Here is a 25,447-nt window from a genome sequence, read left to right as displayed (position 1 = left end):
CTGTTTGGGCTACTTTTGCTGTCCTCTGCAGTGTGTGGACAAAATCCCATTAGCAGTGGAGGCCTTAAACCAGGTGCTTCATTGGCATGTAAAACATTGCAAACTGGCTAGTAATGGAGTAGGGTCTTCATAGCACTGTGAGTGTTTTGCACAGGTGAAAACCCATATGTTCATAGAAACCACAATGATCTCAGATAAACATAATTCCAGAGAAGCAAAATAACTGATGCTGACTGTAGATGGCATTTTAGCTTAGTGTATTTTAAGTCTCTGTCAGTGTATTTGAAGCATATTTGTTTTAGGGAATGGCAGCTTATGTGGAGGATCACCAAACTATAGCATAGAAATGAAATTATTTCAGTAACAGACACTAACATCTATTTTAATTTGCACATGGATTTCCAGTGTATATGACTAAAATATTATATTGTTAAAAATGAGAGGAAAACAACACAAAGGTGTTTGTAAGTATGTTCTATTTCTAGACTTAAGGCTGTATTATGTTGGAATTTTACAAGCCAAGTTTAAATTGTAATATAGAAATTATTTTTATATTATTTTCAAAATATGCTACAGAGCAATATTTTGCACCTTTATTATGAACAGGGTCATCATTTTAGTGGGTTACTTTCAGAAATGCTAGTAGAAATTAACCACGAAAAGAAAGCTTTGTAAATGTACTTGTTGTTTCTAACTGCTCTGTCTGTTGTGCACATCTGTATCTGAGTTGAATGTACAATTTTTTTTAATTGAAAAGCTTTAAATTTTTCTTTATATATTTTGGTACAACACTGTTCCTCTCTATTTAATTCTCTTCCAGTCCTAACCAATAGCCACTTTTACAAAGAGCTTCTGCATAACATGCACCTGGAAAATTTCCTTACCAAATGAAACATTTCTGCACAGATATTGATTGACTTGGGACATTCATAATACACCCTGAACCCATTGGAGTAGGATTCGTTTGTTGGTTTGTTTTTTTTTAAGAGAATCAGCTATTTATTATTCCTTCAGAATGAAAGTCAAGAATGAATGCAACCATTTAGCATGTGGAATAAAAAAATCACTCTAGGATCATGGAAATGTCATCGCTAATTGTCAGGTACGTCCTCTTAATATGTATCAAGTAGGCATTAGCTTCTTGCAGATTGAAGTGTTCAGATTTTATTTTTTCATAGTTCTTTGTACTGTACATATAAATTACCGATGAACTGTGCAAAGAAAAAGACTTCACAAACTAATGCCTATGTTAAATTGGAAGTCTGTGTAGTTTTTAAAATTCCCTAACTTTTTTGGTTTAGTTTGTTGGGATTTGTTTGTTTAAGAATTACTATTAAGGTATTTACTGCAATCAAACCTGGATACCTAATGATTGTGCATCTGGGTTTCTCCTGATCAATAGACTGGTTTTAAGGTGTACTGAGCATCAGTTTGTGTGGGAAGAAAAGCTCCCTCTTGGTTTCAGAAAATCAATTGAGTGTTATTCAAACACATATTCAGGTCTTTTCCTTATTAACACTCTACACTTCTTTTCAGTCAGGAATCTACATTTTATCTTTAGCGTTCTTCCATGTGGGAACAAATAATTGGGCTTATTCATAAAGTGATTGTTTGAGTATGGAGAGATTTGCCTTGTACCAAAACACCACATAATTGTTTAACTGTTGCATTCTTAATGGGGCTCTTGTATTCCACTGCCGGGGTGGGGAAATAAGACCTTATTTTTTCCTTGGGTATCGTGATCCTGTTCTTTGTCTGGTTGGGTTATTCCTCTGAAGTGAATATGCTGTTCTGATTGCTGTTTTCTGATGGTTTATCTCCCATTACCTGAATGCCTGTACTGTACCAAGAGAATTGAAATGGCTGATGCACATTTGCACTGTGGAACAGGCCATGTGGGTTAAAGCCACCGTGTTCCAAACAGCCTTAAAATTATGACTCTCTGGGGACTGAGAGTCACTTAACTGGATGCAGCCTCTGTCCTACTTCCTCATTTAACCATGACTGTAAAACTTTCAAGCCTGCTGTAGTCTGTGTGTCTCTAGACATATTCATCTGAATACCCTGTAATCTTAACAGAAAATTTTCTTTAAAATATTATTCTTCTTTGATGAGTGTTAATGTGCCAGGAAACCTAAGTCAAAAGAGGAGATGGAGTAAAACCAGAGAAATTATTGTGGCTAGTGGAGGAATCAGGGCACCAAAATACTAAAAAGGGGGAAATTATTAAGATGTATCAAAGCCTATTTCCTGGCAACATTGTATGTTTTGTAGATCTTCCTGTATTCTGGGGAAACAGAGAAATGTTTTTGCCATTCATCTCTGCATCTAATGGAGCCTCTTACTTTGTTGCAGAGGTTTGCTCTTGGGGAAGGAAGGAGAAAAGGAAGTTCCCTTCTTAAAGCAAATTCTAGTGGCAGAATCATCTGAAATTGCAAAAATATGATCCAGTGTTGGAACTAAACAGTGCCTAACTCTTATGTGCATTCTGTATTTAATTTCCGTTTTGCCCCTTTCAAACACCGTTTCTTTAGAAAAAGAAGGGTGGGGAAGTTAAGAGACTAAGCTTGTATGTTAATGATCCAGTTCTTCCTTCTTTCACATGTGGAATCTATATAAACATGAGAAGAGTTACACTAGAGTTGCACTTACCCTGCTGAGAGGTAAAAGCCAGCTTTATAGGTAAATTCCATGAAATTGTGTTGCCGCAGAGTAAAATGGAACCTTTGCCTGATGAAGGCTGACAGCATGTCAGCAGCCTGAGAGCCATGGCTGCCGTAGCTGAAACAGCAGCTCTTGATCATTCTTGCCTTTAACACAGGTGCAGTTCACTCTGGCCCACGGTGTCTGAACAGTATCTTTGTAGTAAAGATGAAGTGGAACTCTGCCTTGCTGCCATTTGCTTCCAGGCTTGAGTAACAAAAAGCCTCTTCCCCATGCTTTTGGTTAAAATATGCAGGAGATGCAGCAGCAGAATGTAGCATCTCAGGCTCAGAGAATGCCCCACATCTCCTTTAAATGGGCTTTGCAATCAGGTATGAATTGAAACACAGCCATGTGGGCGTTGCAGAAGCGCTCTCATCTCTCAACTTTGAAAATTGTGTGCACTTTTAATACTAACAAAAATGGAGCAATGGTTTTATTGTTTATTTGCTCAAGATTCTGAGTACTGTAAATACAGTCTTTGTATAATGCACAGTGTGTGTACAGTTACAGAAATGCTTTTCCCTCAGAGCCACCGGAGAGTTTTGCATGCATATGGTGCCCAACTCTGCCCACTCACCCTAACCAAGGGGAACAAACAGAATTTAGGCCTAGACTAAATAATGGATGAAATTAGCCACATAGACCTAACAGCTGTGAGTTCCCAACCGAAATGTTCTAGGCCAGCTTTGACAGCTTTGTACAAAACTCCATCCCAATGACTGAGATTAGGTTTGTGCTCTTTCCTGGGGAGGAGCAATTACTTCTGTGTCTTTTCCAAGCCCATTGCTCTTAGTCTCTAACTCCTGTGTTTGTGATGTGCCAGGCTTAGCATGATTCAGCTAGGAAGCAGTTTTTAAAATCTCCATAGAGCTCTTGTTTTCTTTTTGGAATCCATCTCGAGTTTTACTTTGCATTCAATTTTAAGACATAAAATATTGTTATGAACTTTTCATAATGCCTTGAGTTTGTCTCTTGTGGGGCTGAAAGACTTTATTCTCCTTGGGAGGCCTTGTTCTTCTTCATTGAGTCTTGTGACTAACACTTTTGTATGGAAAAAGTTGAATGAACCATTGGAAGTATCTCCGCTGTTTACATGTACTTCTGCCATTTTGTACATGTTGTGTTGTTAAAACCCAATGCCTCTCAGACATGGGCAAAGCTTGAAGGACAGTCTGAAGTACTAGATGCAAAAGGTATATGTAGTTAATTCATCAGAACTCTACTGTTGCTATTATATAGTATGCCCCCCCCAACTGTTTGTACATCTTTTTTCCTATTGCTAACTTTTTTTTTAATCTTCTGTTTTCTTAGACAAATTCTAAAGCTCTTTGTCCTTAAAGCCTGTGATAGATTTTCCAGTAAAGAAGATTTGGTTTTGCAGTTCAGGTTGCATATAGAGTGGCTTGTCTCCCAGACAAGAATTAAGGTAACAGATTTTGCACCCTTGGCTAAAAAAGTATTTTTACTCATTAACTGAGAGTCTCTGTTCAATTATAACCAAATTATATAAAAGTTTAAAGTGTCAGGACTGGTAATGTGACTCTATCTAATAACCTGGCCAACTCAGCACTTTTAACCCATAGAAAGGTACAATAAATGTATTTGTATTTGAAGTCTATTTCAAAGAAAGTAGTTGGCTCTCACTGGGGCTTAAGAAAATGTTAATAAAGAATAAAGTAAGTCTCATTGATTTTGGTTGGCTGAGAATTCAACTTCTTCATAGTCTTACCACTCTTCTCATTTTTCAGAGTGTGAATTTCTTGTTGCCTTCTATAAGTTTATACTCTTTTAGCAAATATTGACTTAGGCTTTCAATAAACTATGTAATAGAAATTACAGAAATTTATTTATAGCTGAAATTACTCTTCAGGTTTTCTGTTTGATCATTTTCATGCAAAAATGAATGAATTTTTCTTTTCCCATTTCCCCTCCATATTTATAATTTCAAAACACACTTGGTTGCAGTCATCTTTCTCTGCAAAAGAAAACAGTTGATCATTTTTAAGCTGACTGCCATATTGTTTGAATCCACTGTTAAAAAGAAACAGGAGCATTAATTAACATTCAAGAATAAGAAATATTTCTTGTTGTGAAAAATGTGAGTTCTTGAGAACCTTTTCTACATGCAGTTTTCATTCAAGTTAAATATCATTTTTAATCTGATCCATACTTTGACAAAGATGATGTGTAAGAGCTGTTTTTAGCAGTTGGATTGTTACTTTGTAAAGTATTAAAGCACTAAACCAATTTTTGCAATAGGTAGTAAAACCTGCTTTTGTTTTGAAAAACTTCCAGTTATAACTGTTGCACTTTTTATAGCAGAACTGTATTTCATTTCTTTCTTTTATGAAAGATTACTGAAAGTAACTGATAGCTCTGTAATCTGTGTGAATTGGCTTCTCCATTGTTTGAATCTGAGAGAAGCTACAATGCCTATTCAATAAAATTAACTTATTTCTAAAGTACCTGTTTGCTTGAATTCTTGTTTGTGCTCTCTCAGGGTGATGCTGGACAGACCCTGGGAAGAAGCAGGGACAAGGGTAAGGGGCTGCTGCAATTTGTGAGGGCACTTGGCTCAGCACAACCTTGTGTGCTGCTGCCATAAAGTGCATTTAAATAACAAATTGAGTCCCTTTCCCAAAACTCCGTCTAGCCTGGATACCTTGCTGAAATCAAGCTGTTAATTCTGTTACCTCAGAGGAAACAAAATGAAAGTAGTTCAAGCAGCCTAACATTGCTATAAACCCCAGATCAGGAGCAAGTACAAGTCCTGTGGGAAAGATTTCATTTCTCTTGCCTGTTGTAGGGGCTAATTCTCTTATCTAATTTCAGTGTATGTGAGGTGATAGAATGTAAGAAAATAAGACAGTGCAGAAGATAATCTCACCTTGAGGAGTTGCAGCTGTACTAATTACCAAGATTAAGAACAGGCCTGCCCTTAACAGGCCACAGCTGTGTCCAATAAGGATGAGTGCTAGACAAGAGTGGGTGAGCTGAGTGAGAAGGGAGCTGGAGTTGCTGTGCTGTGAGGAAGAAGGAGTCAGTGCTGCAAGGAGATGCCCATGAGAAATCACCGAGAATGTTTGGAGCTTTTGCAATAAGATGACAAGAAGTGTATATCAGAAATGGTGACAATGGAATTGCACTATTGAAAAATGTCTGTGTCACAGTTACTCAGGTCGGGGCTGCCCCTTGAGGGAAATAAATGAAGGAAAAAGAAAAAGGCCAAGGGTAGCTTAAGTGAACAATTTAAAGCAGCAAAAGGATCCTGAAATGGAAGTAGAGGCTGTGGTTGATGTGCCAGCCATGTGCCTCTGAGGAGGGATGATGAAGGCCATTTCAAGGACATAGGGGGCTACTCCGGTACCTGATAATAATGGTTTACAGGACTACTAAACAGCTAATCAAAACTCACAAAGTGCTGTGAATCTAAGACAAAAAAAACCAAAAACAAACAAGTGGCAGTGGCTAGTGAAGGACCCAGTTATTAATACATTTTAACCAAGGTGACACATACCTTGTTCTGATAATTTTCCAGAATTTCTGTGTGCTAGCTGGCTTTGAATACAGTAACAAACACGTTCCACAAGGCTGGCTACTGTGTTACCAAGTGTGTTATAAATTTGCCATCAGAGCTAAAGAATTTGTGGGGTTGAGAGAACAGGACACATCCAAGAAGGAAGATGGTTTTTAGGCAGGGCTATGCTTATCTGCTGTTTCTGCTACAGCATCCAGATCCTTTCTGTGGAGCAGAATGTAGCTGTGGAGGAAAATACCCATGTTTTTCCCAAGAATCTCCTATCTCAGGCCATAAAGCCACTTTTCTGCCCTTATAATTGTCCTGTATAACTTCAGGAAGATTATTTGAAGGACCTGGTGAGGGTGTTGCATAGCTTAGCTGTGATTTTTCTTTCACTGTGTAACTTTATGTACAGGCCTGGGCATGTTCTCAGGTCCCAGCTGGCCGTCCCAAAGCCAGATCACAACACCCAGAGAAGAGGGAGCCTAAGCACAGCACAGACTTAGCCAAAAACACAGTCACAGCACAGCTGTGATTTAAGGCTGGCCATTCAGCTGTGCCTTTACTCCTATTTAATAGTAGTTAAGTGGTGAAGTGCTGTCTCCTTGAAAAGTTTCCCCTCCCTTAGCAAACACCACATAACATGCAATTTTTACAGTGACTTGCAGCATATTTTTACTCCTGAAATACAGCCCTTCCATTTTAGATCTCCTTAATCACAGTGATTTTGTGGAGAATAACAAATTTCCCATTCCTGGACTTAAAACTTGACTTTTTTCCTTATTTCCTTCAGCATTAATTATCCCTCCTAAAAATAGACAGGTGTGGTCCAAAAATATCCAGTGGAGCCTTAATGAAAGGTTTCTTGCAGGGAATCCAACAGCCAGACCTAATTTATTCACCCAGTCTTGTTGTTTTTGCAGACCCACCCTGCACCAGGCTCCTGTTCCAAGCTTGCCTCTTATTTGCTCACCCGGTTAATCAGTACAGCTGCCTGCGAGAACACGTGAAGGGGAAGCCATCCCCTACACAGTCTTCTGGGGAGGTTGCAAAGGTGGGGAGTGTGGCTGCCTTCAAACCTTCTGCCCCTGAGAGTGGCTCCTCTTGTGCAGGGAGGAAGGTGCATGTAGGTCATTTCCTGTGGGGGACCTGCCAAGCTGCTGTGCCTGGGAGCGCGGGTGTCTCCCTTGGCTGGCCCTGTAAGCTGGCAGCAGAGGAGGGACGGCATTCCTGCACAGAACTTTCTTCTTTCTTCTTCTGCCCAGTCATCCTGTTCCTCCCAGCAGGCTGCAAACACCATTTGTGCAGCAACCCCAGAGAGGGAAACCTTGGGATTTGTTACAAGACTTCCGAAGTCCACAAAACGCTTGGAAGTTAAACCAAACCGGCAAGGCCTTGCAATTTCGTGGATCATTTCAAAGGGTTTGAGTTGGTTCTCAAACTCAGCTCTGAGGAGTGGTGATTCTGTGTTTTGGTGTAGGAAGTCTTGATACAGCCTGGGTTGGGGCCAGCCACTTGTGGGTGTGCCCGTCTCACTACGCCCCTCTGGGCAGATGGTAGCTGTGATGTTGATTCTTAGATGTATGTTAGCTTCCAAGTGTGGCATTTCGAGAGTCCCAAACTGACATCTTTTTTGCAAAGGATGGGGCTTGAGGCTTGAGAAAAAAAATGCAGGGCCTTTGAAGTGCAAGGCTTTGAAGTTAAAAAAAATCTAGCAAATTCCTGCTGCAGTTCACTGTCTGTGGAAAATCTGGAAGCTAAGACTTTTGACCAAAGAGGCTGGATAATATTTAAAAGGAACAGACTGGGAAAGTGTGGGTTTAATGTTTTAACTGTTTATGCAGTGGTAGAGAAGGTGAGCTTGATTCAAAGAGTGTGTACCAAAAAACATTGTCAGTCTCTGCCTTCCTTCTCTTCTACTGTGAGACTGAGTGCATTCAGATCATGGACATAAAATGTGTGTGTGGTGGAAGGGGGAGGGAGGAATTTCTCTCTTCCCGTTGCTATTGTGTTTTGTTATGTTTTGTGTCTGTTCAGTTTGTCTCCAGGATCAGAGAAGTGACTCAGAAAGTTATTTCCACAATAGGAGAGCATGGGAAAACACAAACATTAGTCTCTTAAAGACACACAGCCCTGTTTATCACACACTGAAATGCCTCACCTTCTGACTGCTGGAATTGCTACCACATGAGCTACCTTTCTCCTTTCTTTAGAACCCTGTCAGGGTTTTGCACCTTAGGCCTTTCCTTTTGTCTCTAGAAAATTACATCAAACTTCTATACCCTCTACTCCTTATTTTTCTATACTTATTTTCTCCCTTCTTTAACTTACCTTCCCCATTTATTGCACCTCTCATCTGTTCCTCACATAGGTTCATCTCATCCCTCTTTCCATGCTGCCATACACATGAAAGCCTCCAACCAGTGCCATCTCTCATGTCCTTCAGCTGGGCCTTTTTTCTCAATGGTGTCCTCATATCCACCAACTTGGCAGTACCACACCTTCCCTCCGGGAGATGTCCCAGTCCCACCTGGTATGCCTCTGAACAAGCCAGCCTGGGCTCTATGAACCTTTGGGACCCTTTGGAGAATTCCCTGTAGGTCCTAGTGCTGCAGGCCCAGACCTGCTGTGCTGTGCTCAGCCAGGCACGATCATCCAGTGAGGCAGAGAAGAAATATCAGCTCAGCAGAAACCGGGCAGCAACAGCATCCTGGAGCCTCCCTTAGTCCCAGCCCCTGGTGCCAACCCCTCCTTTTTGACTGAATAGTTGTTTCAGCCAGCAGGAGCCAAAGATTAAATCTAACTCCTGCCAGTGCCAACCAGGTGGGACAAGTTGATCCTTTATTTACAATTATGATGAGGTAGCAATTATACTCTCGGGCTCTTTTCTCTTGGTGAGGTAGAGCTATTACTAAGCTCAGTGGTTTGGTTTTGTTAGCACACCTCTGGGGCCTGCTCTTGCCTATAACTCCCCTCAGGTTCTCTTGTGTCTCTTTTCTTCTTTTCTTTTTTTTTTTTTTTTTGATGACTTGTTTAAATAATCTTGTTCTCTGAGTTGTCCAAAGCACAGATCTGCCCCATAGCCTGTGTTCAGTCATGCTTCTCTCTTCCTCCTTGCTGCTCACATATATGGGCATCCAGACTCCATCCTTTTTCTGCTGCATGCATTGAGAAACCTATTCAGAAAATTCCTCCCTTTATCCTCTTAGCTGTGCCAGCAACGCAGTGTAGCTGGCTAAACACATGTGCTTGCCTGCTTTATCTCTTGCTTAGCTCCCTTCTCTGCTGCTCTTGGAAAACATGCTGCAGTTTCTGCCCATCTCCGAAGGTGCTGCCTTGCTTGCTTGCTTGCTCTGAAATTCTGCAGGAAGCCCCACGTAGATTCCGGTGCTGTACAAGCCTCTCAAGTCAGCTGCTACACACACTTGTCTCGTTGTCCTCACCTCATTTTTATTTCAGTCTTCATCTTCTCTCACTTTTCTATCTCTTTCTATTGACTGTGTATTTATATTTATGTCACTTTAATCTCTTGCAGTCAACTAGCAAAGCCTGCCATGAGTGTGGTTCCTTGAAAAGCCAGCACAGTGAATCTTAGGGTGGATTACTTTGAAGCCAGAAATCATACACAGGTAAATAGAAATAGGAAAATCCCACCCTAATTCTAGCACTATTCTTGCTTCTCTTCTGAAATGCTGGACTCCTGCCAAGTCTATGAACATTTCATGGCAAATGCTGAGTCACAGGCAAGACAGAAACCCTTGCAAGACAGAAAAAGGAGGCAGGACAGATGCACACTCCTTGCATTTAGGAACCTGGAGAGGAGAAGCAGAACAGAATGTGTTAATGCACGTTTCAGAGCGAGGGTGCCTGGGCAGGGAGGCACATTACATTACAGTATCAAGGCAGCAACTCCAGACTATGTACAGGCATCGTCCTTTGGAGGGAATTGTTTCCCTTTTCTTCCTTATAGCAATTTCAGGAAACAATCTCTGACTGCACTTCTGTTATCAAACACGAGGTGGATCTTTCATTGTAGGAAGACTTTGGGAATGCCACTGTTTAGGGCGTGTTGTAACAAACACAGTGCCTAGAAGTGTTGTGTAACCTCTATTCTCTAGAAACTTCAGATTCATTCCTTCACATTTGCCAATGCCTTAAAATTTTGAGAAAGTTGCTCAAATTTGTGTTTCAATTTTCTTATCTTTAAAATTAGGAAAGAACATTTCAGGATACTGTGAGGTTACACTGTTACTGTTTTGACATGGTATTGCCACTTGCAGAGATGGTACCAGAAATTTGCAAAGAACTGAGTTTTGAAAGAAAGGATGGCTGACTCTCTGAACTTTAGGTCACACACATCAATCCCATAACCATCTTGTAAAAATTGCAATATATGCCACCTTTGAGAAAGGAATTTCACTATGCAACTACAAAATACCAGCTAAAGCACAGAATACAAAGCAAACATCACAAAAACTTTCAAACATTAAAAGAAATCCCATTTTAAACAATAGCACTGGGTGAAATTTAAATAAAGACACCAAACAAGATATCAAGTCTCAAATGAACAGCAGAAATATTAACAACTGATGCTTTTTAGGTGATAAATAGAGAAGGAAATTAATAGAAAACCAATATTACATAGTTATAAGTTTTATTTTGGAAAATGTAAACCTCACTAACCATGCATACAAGTTAAGACAATATTTTACAGTTCTTAATTTTCTTCCTTTTTTCATTTTTCTCCTTTTATAGTTGCATAGGACATTATCACAATATATAACTATGTAATACAAAATACATAAAAAGTTACATCAGAGCAAGAATAGATGAACATATAACTGTACAACTGTAATACTTCAATGTAGTGATTTAAAGAGTTGAAAAGTGAGCCACAGAAGCTTTCCATCTGCTGCTGACGAGCCTGTACAAGTGAGGGTGACACTGGCAGCTTTACAGCTCACTGCAGCTGGAAGTTTAGCTGTGAACACGTGTATGCTCCTCCACTTGGGCGTGTGGTGCTGGAAAAGCACACGTGCATGCACACACATGTCCCCCACATGCCCAACGTACACAAGTAAATGCACCTATAACCAGAGATGAAACTCAACCACAATCTCCAACAGGTTCAAAAAGTCCAAATGCAATAGCATGTGGATCTAGGAATTTGGTTCAGGCCCATCACTAGTTATAATGAAATGGATACCTATTTTTGCTCTGTGGACATCCCTTCATTAGTCAGTGTGTAGTATAGACACACTGCTGTGTATTTATGTATACACACATACACTATACAATATACACATATATATCTATTTATATATATATATATATATATGTGCATATGCTTATATAAATCCACATATATAAATAAATATATATTTATAAAAACCTATACCAGTGGATGGGCTTTTGCATTCTATATTCTGGCTTATGGGATAACGAAGAATAATTTGGGTATTTTCTTCTGCCTAAGGCTACAGCTCTTATCCCCGAGAGTTACAAATACAGATGTTCATCCTACCATTCACTGACATAGACTAGATGTTAGCACCTAATGCACAAACAGATGGTGTGATGGAGTAAAAGACCACCTGAAAGTTAGTTTGTAGGCATGACCTGATGAAATTAGTAAATCTAATGGCAATGAAAAGGCAAAAACAACACTGCACTTCACAAAGTACAAATCCTGTAACCCATGACAAAACACTGGAGACGAGCAGTTGTGAAATAGTCTGCTCCTCACACAGCCTTTACTGCCTGGTTGTGTGAGACAAGGAGAGTGCTGAATGTCGGGGTAGAGGGTGATGAGGTTTAAAGGTGTGCAGAGGCTTTCATAGCTACAACTTCTTGCAAGGGTTAATGCAGTAAAGAGGGTGGGATACAGACAGGAATTAGGCATTACCATCGAACACAGGCTTCTGATGACTTGTCATAAATATATACTTTTGCAGTTATGTAAACAGATACTAGGCATGTATTGTAAAAGCAAGGAATAATTAATTTGCAGATACAAAATATTCTCACAAAATCTAGCTGTCAGGAATTTACCAAGATTGCTTTCTAAGAAGCAGGATGGAAACTGAATTCATGTTGCCATTAGGCCTTTGCACAGGGAGAGGTTAATGGAAGGGGTGAATGAGTTTCTGAGCATCTTCAGTTTCACCTGGTAGCGAGGTGATGATTTTCACTTGCACCTATTTCCTGAAGAAAGGCAGTCCAACTCAACACTTAGAGAAGTTAGAATCATGGCTGGAGAAAAACAAACTTTCAAGGGCTTTCTTAATAATAATAAAGTTGATGCTATAATCTGAAATGAAAAAAAAAAATTAAAAAAAATCACAGCAATGTTGTATTTTGTGAGAAGACCTCAACAGAATGCATGGGGAAAGGAGGAGGCAGGAGAGATGCACACTCCTCCAGGTGAAGAAACATGCACTTTGCCAGAGCACTATTTCCTGAATGTGACATGTTTGTTGCTGTGCCAGAAGACTGATTTAGATTACACTGCTGGGTGAAACAACAGAAAGGTAAGAATCTGAAGTTATTTTGGATCAGCAAACAGATTTCAAAACATAATTTGAGCTGTTCTGACTTCTCATGTCTGCAAAACTCAGGAGGAACCATCACGAGAATGGAGTCCAATGACCTTGCTGATAATCAGACATTTCTAGCAGATGCTAGAAAACCCCATTCTTTTCTCATATGAAAATATTAAGAGAAGTTTTTGCTTACATTCGATTTTGGAAAATACTAGTGGTTTGGATTTTATAATTTTATACTAAAACTGTAAAGTTTTAAACCTTTACCGGAAATATCTGAAACTCTATCTGGGATTTTAAAACACAGTAACTTGACTGTCAGCCTAATACATCCTGAGGTATTTACAGCTGAGATGTAAAAACAAAAAAGTTTTAATGACCAGTTTCAGAGTATTTTCTGAAAGTGTTGTTATGCTGGTTATATACAGCCCCATGGTGTTCTCATTAAATGAACTGACTTAACTGAAAATTTTAGTTTGAACCAATTTATTTTCTCCTGCTTAAACTTGAAAAATTATTAGTAAAATCTATGAAGTATATGAGTAAAATATTATTTAACTGTTTGAGTTAGAGATTTCATAGTTCTCTGTCCCTCAGAATAGGTTGTCCCAAAACCTTTATATCCTATAATCTCAGTGCTGATAAAACCTGGTGCAAATATTCCTTCTCCAGGCTAGTAAAACAACTTGTTTGTAATGCATAAACTGATTCATGCTGAATTATTAAGTCCTAAATAAATGAAATTGAGTGGTTCCTGCTTTCCTGAAGATTAAATGATGCTCTTGTTTGAACAGGTGATTTTACAGCAAAATTAATGGGGAACATGAAGCCTAGAATGTTTGCCAATACTTAGTGCTCCTTTTGATTTTTTTGTTCCCCCACTTCTCCATATACCTCTCTTAAGGTATAATGATAATGAGAAATGAGTTTGACTTGTTTTGAAGTATGTGCACAAGACAGAGCTGACCTGTAGAATTCCTTGAGCTAGATATCTGAAATGCCTCTCTACTAACTGCAGCACAAGAGCACTTCTAGGAGTGACAGAAATTATTGGAATGTGAATTCCTGTTACCTGAATTCTATCAAGTTGTTAAAATTGTGCATCTCAGCACATGAGATTAAAAAAAAAGAAAATAGGAAATCTGTTGAGGCCAACAGATCTGGTTTTCCCCTAACTCCAGAGCTTGGGCAACTCATCACATTAACTCTATTTGTCATCTTGCAAAAAACCCTTACTGTGTTCTTTCATTTTCTGTGAAATGAAACAGTAGAATTGTGCCTCTCACAACTTCCAATTCAAAGGGGGAAATTAACAGAGGTGAAATCTGGAGCAAATGAACATGAAAAAAATACTGAAACATCTGCATTTGTTTAGATTTGTAGCTGTATTTGTATTGATAAATACTCAGAGTACTTATCTGTACAAATAATAGAAGGTGTAGTATTAGGAATAATGTATATTATGGAAGTACCTATGAAACTACTTGGAAATCTATATTAGCTTCTCACAGTTAACATACAGTACAATAAAACCTTGCAAAACTGGATCAATGCAAAGCAGCAAGTAAGATACAGGTTCAATGGCAATCTGGAGGCATACACTTAATATCAAATGACAGGTTTGGCATAGAGAGTGTCTTTTCACCACGCTACACTTAACTGCATTTATACCCTACAGAAAAAAAAAAAAAACCAAAAAACCCAAACAGCAAAAATCCCAAAATTCCAGAATCAAAAGGACCTGAATTGATAATATGCACCATCAGACCCAAACAAACCAAGGAATGTGTATTTGCTGCCAGTGAGGTTTTCAGTACATCAGTATGTTTCTGGTCTGTTACTATATTTTCTACCATATAAAACATAAAAATCCTTGTGCTCTATCTAGTGTTAGATATTTGAAAGTTATTGAAAACTAGCCAATATTCCCTTTCTGTTATTAAGCAGAAATAAGAGCACCTTGCTTTATGCTGGTATGTGTATTTTTGAGAAACTTGAAGTAGTGCTGAGCTACAATGTAATTTTATTTTAAACTTAAAAATGCATATTTTATTATTCCAGTCAGAAGATACCTTCTGATTTTCACTTCCTTCTATCAATGACCACAATTTTGATGCAACAGAATACAGAAACTATGTCTTGGCCAATTTTTCTTTCTAAGATACAGCTGTACAGTAGGTAAGTACCTTGACAACAGTTTTGGTGGGCATTGGTTCAGTAATGCTATTTCTGTAGTTAATTAAAAAACAAAACAAAACAAAGGAAGAAGAAATAAAGAAAATTGTTCAAGTCAGTGTGGTTTGATTGAATATTCTGTTGGTCCCATACTGAACAGGGAGTGCAGACAGCCTAACAGCTTGGAGAGAGTTGACAACAGAATGCCTCCGAGATTCCAGGCCAGGTTGCCATAAAACATTACCCAGTGTAAATTTGTTTCTTTGTCATTTATGTTACTCATTTAAGGCATCTTGTTGAGAAATTTTTCTCAGAATTTTATCTAGCATGAAACAAACCAACAAACAAGTTTATCAATGTCACAGCAATTTTTGCAATTGGAAGTTGCCTTTGGAGCATCTTCAGCAAAAGTGAGAAGACAACTTGCTACACCATAGGCAGAGGGCAGCTTGAAGAAAGACAAGATTCCTGTTTGGAGGCTCCCCAACACAGGTATATAATCAGGAAAATGAGCAATGGAAGAGTCCAGTATTACATTCCAGTATTAGGCTGGTTTCTGTATTGTTTGCTTGTTTTTTATTTTTTCCCCAGTGTGTGAAAGAACCTAACAAAAAGCTTCTGAGTGCAATTATATTTACAGAGTAAGGCTGTGGTTAGGGTGTGTCTTCATTGTAATTATTGTGTAACATAAATATCCATCCCTGAGAAAGGAGAAGGGAGACATGAATCCAACACAGTTGATTTTTAAGTGTATGTATGCTTATATTGTGCAATCCGGTTTTACAAACTACTTCAACACCTGAGGTGAATTAAGCAGATTTTTTTCCTTTTTTTTAGATTTTTTTCATTTTCTTATAAAGAATAATGAAGACAATCCATATATGGTTGCAAAATATATGAAATATGGAGACAGCAGGAGGTGCTAAGTGTAACATGTAAGTTTGTCCATGAGGTTAGAATAGCCACTTGTGTGGTTGGGTAAAGAAAATCTGACTAAAAATTGCAGTGGGAGGCAGCTATTTACTGATTTTTAAAAAAGAGAGGGTGGGAACTGAAGGAGGGGAAGCAACAGAGTTTTCTAAATGTGTGCAACACAAACAAAACAGGTTAGGCATTAGAGGCAAAGTGCTGACATCCAGTGCAGGTAGACTATGGGGAGCTGGCAGGGCTGATCGTGGGGCTGGAGGCGTCCGAGCGGCTGTAGTCACTGACAGAGCCCGTCCTGGAGCCGCTGCCGCTCCGCCTCTTCAGCATGCTGGGGTGGAAGTTGGCGTGGCGCCGGGCGTGCTTGGTCAGGTGGTCGCTGCGCATGAAGCGTTTCTCACATAGCGGGCAGCTGAACTTCTTTTCTCCGGTGTGAGTGCGGTAGTGCCGGGCCAGCTCATCCGAGCGAGCGAACTTCTTGTTACAGCCCTGCCAGTTGCATTCAAAAGGCCGCTCACCTGCAGGGAGCAAACACGGCACGATTAGACGGGAGAGCATTGTCTTCCATAGGCTATTTTTTTGTATGTAGAATATAGAATAAAAAGGTTGGAAGCAGGGTGAATGCCACTTGGCACTAAGTGGATGGAGGTGTTATTCTCCAGAGCAGGCTGCTGTGATATTCCAGCCCATTTAAAAATGCTGTCAGACTAGTCATATACCTTGTTTGATAACTGGGTCTTCAGGGATGCTGGGCTCCTGATCCTTTCATGGATATCTCATATCTCTTGTGGTCTGTTGAACTTTATGACTTAATAATAGCTGTACTGAGCTTTATAGTATATTCACTTATTCCTCCAAGCTGTCCCTATGTGTCTGACCAAGTGCTGAAGTTAAGAAGGCATGATGAGGTCTTCTTCTCTAGCTATTTTAAAAGTTACGGTAAAAATGCAAAATGGCAATTTTGAGGCAGCGGATGTCATGTATTCTCCACAGCTGTGCCTGTGTTTTCTGCATTTGCTACAAAGTACTGCAGTTTCCCTTGTTCACTGCCTTGGGTCTCACTCAGAAGTGAGGCAGGGGGTGCTGTATTCCAGTAGGGGACAGGTGTCATCTTGAGGGTACCAGCCTTTTTTGAATAGCTAACATAAACCTCATGAGCTGTGGCACTTAAGCTTGGAGCAAAGAGCAGTGAGCTCACAGAAGGAGCCATCTGGTGACCTGGTGCAGCTCTGAACAGATCTCAGCCATGGGACAGAGGCCTGGTGCTGCTTGAGGGCCAAGCACTGTGGAAGATGTGCAGTCTAGGAAGCTCTGCAGAGGCTGCAGACAGAATTAGCATTGTTGTTGGGTAGATGGGTATCTGGAATCTATTCCCAACTTCATCACTGATGTGCTGCATATGAGGAAGCACCTCATGCTTCCATCCTTAGTTTCTCCATTTCATAAAAATGAAAACGTTGAATCATGAAATTTGCTGTCTACTACTTCTGCTTATTGGTTTGGTTCTTACTGTCACTGAATCTGAACATCACACGCTCTTTAATTGTTATTAATTGAGAACATCTTATTCTTTTGTGAATACCTAAATACACAGACTTAGCATTTTTGGTAGTTGTAATTTTAGTAACTTCCTAGTTGCACTAATCCTAATGTTTCTAATTCTTAATAGCCTGTTCAAGAGTCTCAGAGAGCCATATAAATTCTAGGCCAAAATAAGAAATAGAAGTTCTCTCCACAGTACACTGAATGGGAAATAAAGAAAGAAATTAGCCTCCTGGAGAAACTCAATACACCTTAATTAAAACTGTCTGAGATAAAAATTGACCCCAGCAAATCTTCAATCTAAGCAGCCGATAATCTGCTTAAAATTCAAAGATTTGGCAATAACATTTATTTCCAGAATCTGCTCAGGAGGCTCCTGCTCAGAAAAATAGTTCTGTAGGTTCCTTTTCTTTCTGTTCATGAGGCCTCCAAGATACTTCAGACAAATCTCAGACAGTGTCTCAATGAGCAGACAAGCAAAATCTTTTTAAAATAGGATTTTGTTCAATAATCTGGAGAAAACAAGTTTCCCTCATGTTTCCTTGATTATTTAGGAGAAAGACCGTAGCTCACTAAAACAAATTTCTCTTAAGTACATTTGGTGGATTTCATTACACCTTCAACCAAAATGCATAATGCAGTGGTTGCATCTGTGCAGTACACACAGATATTGTTGTATGGAGAACTGTGACCACCCTGCCTAGGGACTGCATAAGGCACCAAAAATGAACAGAACTGTGGCTTCCTCTGACGCAGAGCCTAAAAATCTCAGGGTTACACAGATGAATTTAAGAATAAAACCACAAGCAACTGGATTTAAAGGATATAGTCTTGTTGCATAAAATAACCCATGCAAATCCATTCAGTGTCCTCCTTAGCCTTATTCTGCCTGCAAACTGTCAGGGACTGAACTCCATCTGCTGCTAGAAACAGGAAAAAAAAGTATTCTGGCTGTTTGTCATATATCCAGTTGTGTTCTTAGATATATTTCTCCCTGTGGTGGGACATGCCTGGAATGTGACAGCCCTGTTGTGTGACCACATTCACTGATCTCGACCTTATGTTTTGGTCATAGTAGAGATATACATCTAAGAGGGCTTTAGAACCCTTGGGAAGAAGGGCAGTGAGGTATGGTCTTGGAGTAGATGTGGCCTGCAGAATCAGAGTTCCTCATCCCTGAGCTATGGCATCAGTTTTTGCTAAGATAATGGTCTTTGGAGGTTTCTATTGTCTGAGTTAACATTTCTGTTTATTTTCACTACAAATGGTATCAGCAAATGTTCTTCACTTGAAGAACTGTCCCATGAAGTGAGTGCTTTCAGACAAGGAAAGCAAAAGTTTTTATGCAATGTTTTGCATTGCTGTTGACACCACCATGAAGCAGAAGAAAAATGGCACCTTCTGTTCTGATCAGTTTATTGGCACAAGCTGCTCCTGTCCATGATTCTAGCATTTGGGAGCCAGCAGTAGGCACAACATTCCAGTTCCTAAAGAGAGACATGGTTCTGAAGCAGGATTGTGTAAGCTCAGTGTTATCCAGCACTAGCAGATGATGAAGGTATTGCACAACTTATCTCCCCTTCTCCTCACTGCAAATCAGGTCTGGATGAGAACATTCAGGTTCCCACTTATGTCTGATTTGATGTTGATGGTGGTGAGGATTTGGGTGCTGAGCAAAAAAATGTGGTATTTCTTCCACTATATTTCTACAATGCCTGTACTTCTCCTTCCTAGGGACTATTTCCCCCCTCAGTCCTCTCTAGTCTTCATTTTATATCTTCTTGGTACTTGGTTTTAAGTTTCTTGGCCAAGTGATTTTCCACTGACAGCTAGCATCACTCTAGTAGCGGTAACAGTTCTTTAGAGTACTTCCCAGCTTTGTTGAGGTTTAGCAATACCTCTTCAAAGAAAAACTGTATTGTGAGGAAATGCTGGGTGCCTTGTGTGAAGATATAAGAGTCATTTTTATTGTTAATAAAAAATTAGTTGACAGTCTGGAACAAAGTTGCTGGGGGATATTAATTAAGGCAAGACCCAGCTGCTGCTCCAAAACCACACATGGAAATTCACAATCTGTCATCATTCTCATCTCTCAAGCAGAAGGGATGTGGTTTTCTGTGCAGGTAAGTTATATAAATGTCCTTTTACCAGCAGTAAAGCAATCAACAGAATGAGAGATTATATGAATTGATTGCTTAATCTCATTAGGGAACATGCACCATAGTACAACGTTCCAACATAAGCAATAACCCATGGACATGTTGTACTCAACAGAGAGCTTTCACCGTTAAAATGGCTGTAACATGACACAATAAGGACTCTTTCAGCTCCATTTCAGGCAATGTTGAAGTCAGAATTTTACCTTTATACACTCAGTGAAGAATTTGATCTTATAGATAATTGTAGAAGTGTTTTCAAGTATCTTAGATATGGCAGGAAACACATCAAGCATGTGAATATGTATACTGAGAGTCTTAATGCTGTGCCTTGGCAGCAGCAGTATCTTTGTGCATTATGAGCCTTACGAACAGGTCTCCAAGAGTCCTAAGTTTCCAAAAGATAAAGGTGCTTGAAAATAAATTAATCAAAATGCAATTCTGCCTTCTTTATCTTTAGAGAGGCAGGCAAAAGATGCATTTAAAAGATAAGGAACACTGTAATTTTTTTTTACCATTTAAAATAGGTTTGAATATTCATGTTCCAAATTCTACTAAATAGTAACCCTCCTAGCTCCTTTGCCAGGACACATGGCATCTAACTTGTGTTTAAGTTACACAAACTGATGGAAAAACATCACATTGGAGAATTAGATTCAGCTGATCTCAACTGAAAATTACACAAGCAGGAACATTTTTGGCTTTTTCCTGACCTTCATCCAGTAAAAAAAAAAAAGCAGGTAGTGTAAAGGCACATTAAGAAACTTGCAGTGCTCATCAAGTGAAAGTACGTGAGCTCTGCAGGTGCACGGAGTTCTGAATTCCTTTCGGGGGCACAGGCCTTGCTGCTCATTGTCTGGCAGAGCAGCCTGCCAAAGGAAACCCAGAGTTGCCTGGGCTATTAGAAACGGCATTAAAAAAATGCACCTCTATCCTCTCTTGGTGGAAGGGATTCGGAAGTAACTAAAGGCAATCTGTTCTTATGATATTCCATAAAGGTCCTTTGTATTATTCTGTATTTTTCAACCATTGTATAGTGAGGCAGCTGTATGTAGTTATGGGAAACAAAATCTGAAGAGATGGTGGCACCAGAGCTAATGTCTACTGAGCTTGATTTGTACAATCCTTTTAGTGCGCATATAGTTTTAAGACTCTTTTCCTATATAGTGAGCCTCCTGTACAGACCCTGGAGTAATCTGCTTCCTGCTTCACCAATTCATCTGTCTGATATCCAGCATGTGAATATCAATTTAAAAAGATAGCAAGTACTGCATAGGCCTAAGCATACTTTAAAAATAACCTACTACTGACAGAAATGCCCAAACAGTTTGAGACAATTATGAACCTAACCATTTTCCAACTTATAATGCAAAGATTGTACGTGAGGAATTTGAAGTGTCCTATCCACTGCCCTACAGATTAGAGTATTATCAAGTCAAACCACATACTGGGGGCTATTTTTTTCAATTTACCTCATGTAATAGCTCTGCACATTATGTTAGCATGTTCAAGCACATGTCAAGGCCATGCTGTAACAAAGAAATTTGTATCCTGGGAATTCAATGAGTGTCTGCAAAACCAGAAACAGTAAACCAGAAACAATTTTCTGTGATCTTTAATCTGTTTTGCTGCTTCCGAGAACAGGGTTGAATGTTGTTATAAAAACAGTCTAGAAGCCTGAACATGCCGCTGGATGCTATTCTTATATTTCTACATTTTCATATACATAATTAGGAGTATATTTGGAAACACAGATCAGCAGGCTGGGTGGGGAGGACGAGGGGCAGACAGTTAAGAGATGTGACTGAAGAGGCTTTCCTCCAGTAGAGGAAATGCTATCTTGGGAAAAACATTCAGCCAAGCAGACTATGTTCCTTGAGATGGGGCTATTACTTGGGGAAAAAAAAACCAACAAAAAACCCTCCAAAAAACGAGGAAAGATCATTCTTCAATAGTACTGACATGTATTTATGGCTATTTTAATTTCTGATATTCTCTTGTTTATAAAAAAGTTCTTTTGCATGGTCAAAAAAATCCAAACAAACCATAATCTCAGTGCTAGAAAGAATAAGGCTTTGATGTTAGGCAAATGGTGGTCTCTTTATCAAGTATTTAAAAAGGGATCAAAAATTTCCAAAGCCTCAGATTTTCAAATTCCTATAAGATGAAACCACTTAGTTTTAAATTAATGATTTTAGGGGTGATATTTCATAACCAAATAAGCCAAATGCAATTGGGTTTTTTTACATCTACTCTTTGTGTCTGTCCAACAGCTTTGGAGTATCTCGGCCACCTTCACACACATCTAACAGAGGTAGCAAATTCAGCAATATTAAGCTTCACTAGTTCCAGGGAAATGAGGATGTTTTAGTAATGTTCTCAGTGAAAAGAGGAGTTATAGGGTGAATTAGACTGTCACTAGACACCGGAAACCTACTGTAGGAGTGTGATGTGAATATCCAAATCCAAGAAAAGCTCCTGTTAGAGTTCCCATGTTACTGAACACTGGCATATAGGACACAGAGCAGCAGCAGCTAGGTTTCATTAGGACCTGCAGACACAAGCACGCAAAGTCCTGCTAATTCCATTATCTGCCATGTGACCTTTTTTCAGGAACTGGAGTTCTCAGAATTCCTGCAGGCACAAACCCAGGCATCTACAAAGTTCATTCACTTTAAAATGTGCACATCTTTATTTTGACCTTAACAAATCCAGTCACTACATTTATAAATTACTGGATCTTATGTCTCCTGTGTGCTTAGGAAACTACTACTGGGCAGGAGTGCAACAGCTACCATAACATCCATGATTGAAATCCTTGGTTTATTTTCTGTATTTCTGTATTATTTTCAACATTTTCATTAAGTTATTTAGACATGAATGTTTCTTGAAAGGGGAATTTCCAAATGGCAAGTTTATATTTGAAGTCCATGTGCGCTACCATTTGCTGTGGAAGTGTTTGTGTTACTCCATCTGAGAGCACAGACTACACCTTGGGATTTATCTGTTACAGCCACAGTAACTAGAACAACTCAAATAGCAAATGACGAGCACACGCGGTCAGATACTATAATGATAACAGCTACAACGCCAGAGAAATATAAGTAGTGAAAAATTCCTGCCCTAGCCTTAACCACAGACAGATCTGTCTGAGAACCAAAATAGCTCATTTGGTGTGTTCCATGAAGATATTTGGTCCTCTTAAAAAAATTAACACTCACTTGCACCAAAATGGAAACAATTTTTTTAAAGCAGATTGCATTCTATCAGTTATATTCTCAGCTTTAATTTCAAACTTGTTTGATAATGTCTTAAAAACACCATTTATAATAATTTTAACTACTTAACTGGATTTTTATCAGCCACATTTGCTTCTCTTTTGTCAAAGCAGAATCATTCAAGCATATTCTATCTTTTTTCCCGCCCTCAGCATCCTCCATCACATAATCTTTCTATTGTCTAAAATACGCATTCCATCATATTTACTGAATCTTTTTTCAAGCAGGGGTGCCCAAGTTGAACTGCTCCAAGTATCTATAGCTTACTATTTTTAAAATAACCATGTCTTTTATCCTGTATTTTTGCACAGGGAATTAAGAATCTGAAATTTGAACCTGCTTTACCTTGTCATTTTCTGCCTGCCATTTTGACTCCTGATTGACTCCTGTTTAGTTCTTGCTTCATCTGTGCTGCACATCACTGTGTGTACAGTAAATTAAGTTCTGTGTTCCACTCCCAGCTGAAACCTAGCTCCAGACCATTTCACACAAACAGCAAGTAGTTAGAAGTTATGTTTCAGGATCTGGAAAATAATTCTTGCAGTAAATTTGCTTTAAAATTAAATGGCCACAAATCTAATAAAAGGAAATATTGCTATATTCTTATCTAAGGTTTTGAATAGAAAAGGGAAATAAAGGCTAAAACTATGTGGGTAACATTTTTCCTGCTCAATTGAAAAATTTAAAAAACCCATTGAATTGCAGAATTTTGCAAACAAAGAAACCCATAGTAATTTTATTTTTAGTTGACCAAAATGTTTTACTTCTTTCAGTATGGATTTAGTAACACTATTTAAATTTAGCTCTGGGGACAGTTTTCAAGACAGTGAGGATGTTAACCTGAAATGAATTAATAAAATACACTAACACACAACTTTCCTGAAACAAAAAAAAAGAAAAAAAAAAGTTTAAACAATTTTCCGACTACTTGTCAGTGAAAAACTGTTTGCCAAAAATGTAGTTCCTGTAGTTCTTGCTAGTAAAGAAATACAAACTTTCTAATATTCTTCATTAACATTTCTTGGCAGCTTTCTATCCATGAAGACATTTTTATTAAGTGACTAACTGGAGATCTGATCATTGAAGGGAACAACTTCATTTGTGCTTTCTACTTCCACTAAACTCCCTGTGTTTATAAGCACAAGGGAATTCCAAAGACAGCCAAGGGTAACGACCATGAAAGTTTATCCTCCACAGAGAAATCTTGGAATAGATTTTAGATCTATGCTGAAAATGTGGCTGAGAATATGCCCTGTGGCATTGCAGTATGACCCAAAAAGCCTCGGGTGATTCTCTACAGCATGTTAAGTACAAGAAATGTTTTCCGGAGTTGCGCTGAGCTGCTTTCACTTCCTTCTACTTTTGTCCTCTGGAATAATTTTGCAAATTGGTGGTAAAGTGATGCAGCCTTCAAAACACTGAGTCTGTTTTGAGTTCTCCCTTCAAAGAGCATAAAGGCGCACTAATGTGCTACACACTGCCATGATAAAGAAACAACCAATCCAAAGCTCATGCTAGAAAGACCAAGCATATTTTCCAAATATGTATTTTTATGATCTTCTCTGCACTGACACAGTATAATTCCATAGATATATAGTGAATTTTGTTTGGTTTTCTTCTCTTTACGTTCACGCTACTGTTCCTCTCTGCAAGAGAGTACTCCAAAACACAGGTAATCTTGCTGGGCAATTGAGAAATTCAATCCTTTCCTGTCAACGGAAGATCATGGAAAAGCTCTTCAGGGTTTCCAATTTGAAATTCATACCTGTAGACCTGATCAATCAGATGCTACTTGTTTTACTGCATCCTTGTACTAAGACACAAAATGCCAATATTGGCTTTCTCCTGTGCAGTTTGTCACTTCCTGGTTTCAGAAGAGTTCATGCTTTATCTCCTCCTAACACAACCCTTACCAGTCTTGTGTGTTCCTTTCTCTTTTGAAACTACAAAAAATCAGCAGCACTAGGCCAGGGCTTTGTGAAGCTCTGAAGTCAATTATACACACTACATCAAAACACAGCTGGGGTGGGTGGGGCTGTGTTTAACGTGTGTTAAATATGTTAAAGAGTTTTTCTCTTGAAACACAACCAGAGACAAAATCATTAAGGTGAGTTTAGCATTCAAGATTACTTCTTTTTATTGCAGGGCCTAGATATATGGACACAAATTTTGAAATCATCCACTCTAGAAGTAACTGGAGTCTTAAAAGCTATTTCAACAAAGAAGCTGAATTAGCTGAATAATTGCATGCATTGAACCAACAGCACTTCCATAACTTTCTGAATAATTAATTAACCTGGTCATCCACTCATCACTTAGGTATGAATGTGTGCATCTGATGATTTGATGCATCAGAAGAATGCAGTGGAATAGAAAAGCTAGCAGAAAGACAACTCTGAAAGTGAAGGCTCAGAAAGGGGGTGTGACGGAACAGACATGTAATGTCTAAAACACCCCTATGGCTTAGGGATTCCTCATCACTCTTTTAAGCAAGGGTCACAAATCTGCAATTACTAGCAAAATGATGGGAGTTCATTTAGTAAAAGTTGATGAGGGCATCTTTGGTTTTGCTCCCCTCCCCAACTTCCCGTCACAAAACTGCTA

General features: G+C 39.0%; 1 protein-coding gene across 1 annotated transcript in view; it reads right to left on the bottom strand.

Moving 5' to 3' along the window:
• Positions 1 to 13,987: 13,987 nt before the first annotated feature.
• The window catches only part of KLF13 (Kruppel like factor 13), a 30,044-nt gene continuing 18,584 nt past the window's right edge, over positions 13,988 to 25,447 (bottom strand). Inside the window, exon 2 of the mRNA XM_030955327.1 lies at positions 13,988 to 16,385. Coding sequence (XP_030811187.1) covers positions 16,093 to 16,385 — 293 coding nt within the window. The 3' untranslated portion in view covers positions 13,988 to 16,092. The remainder of the gene's footprint in view (positions 16,386 to 25,447) is intronic.

This window comes from Camarhynchus parvulus, chromosome 10, assembly GCF_901933205.1.
Source record: "Camarhynchus parvulus chromosome 10, STF_HiC, whole genome shotgun sequence".
Classification (NCBI taxonomy): Eukaryota; Metazoa; Chordata; class Aves; order Passeriformes; family Thraupidae; genus Camarhynchus; species Camarhynchus parvulus.
This window is presented reverse-complemented; position numbering and strand designations above follow the sequence as displayed.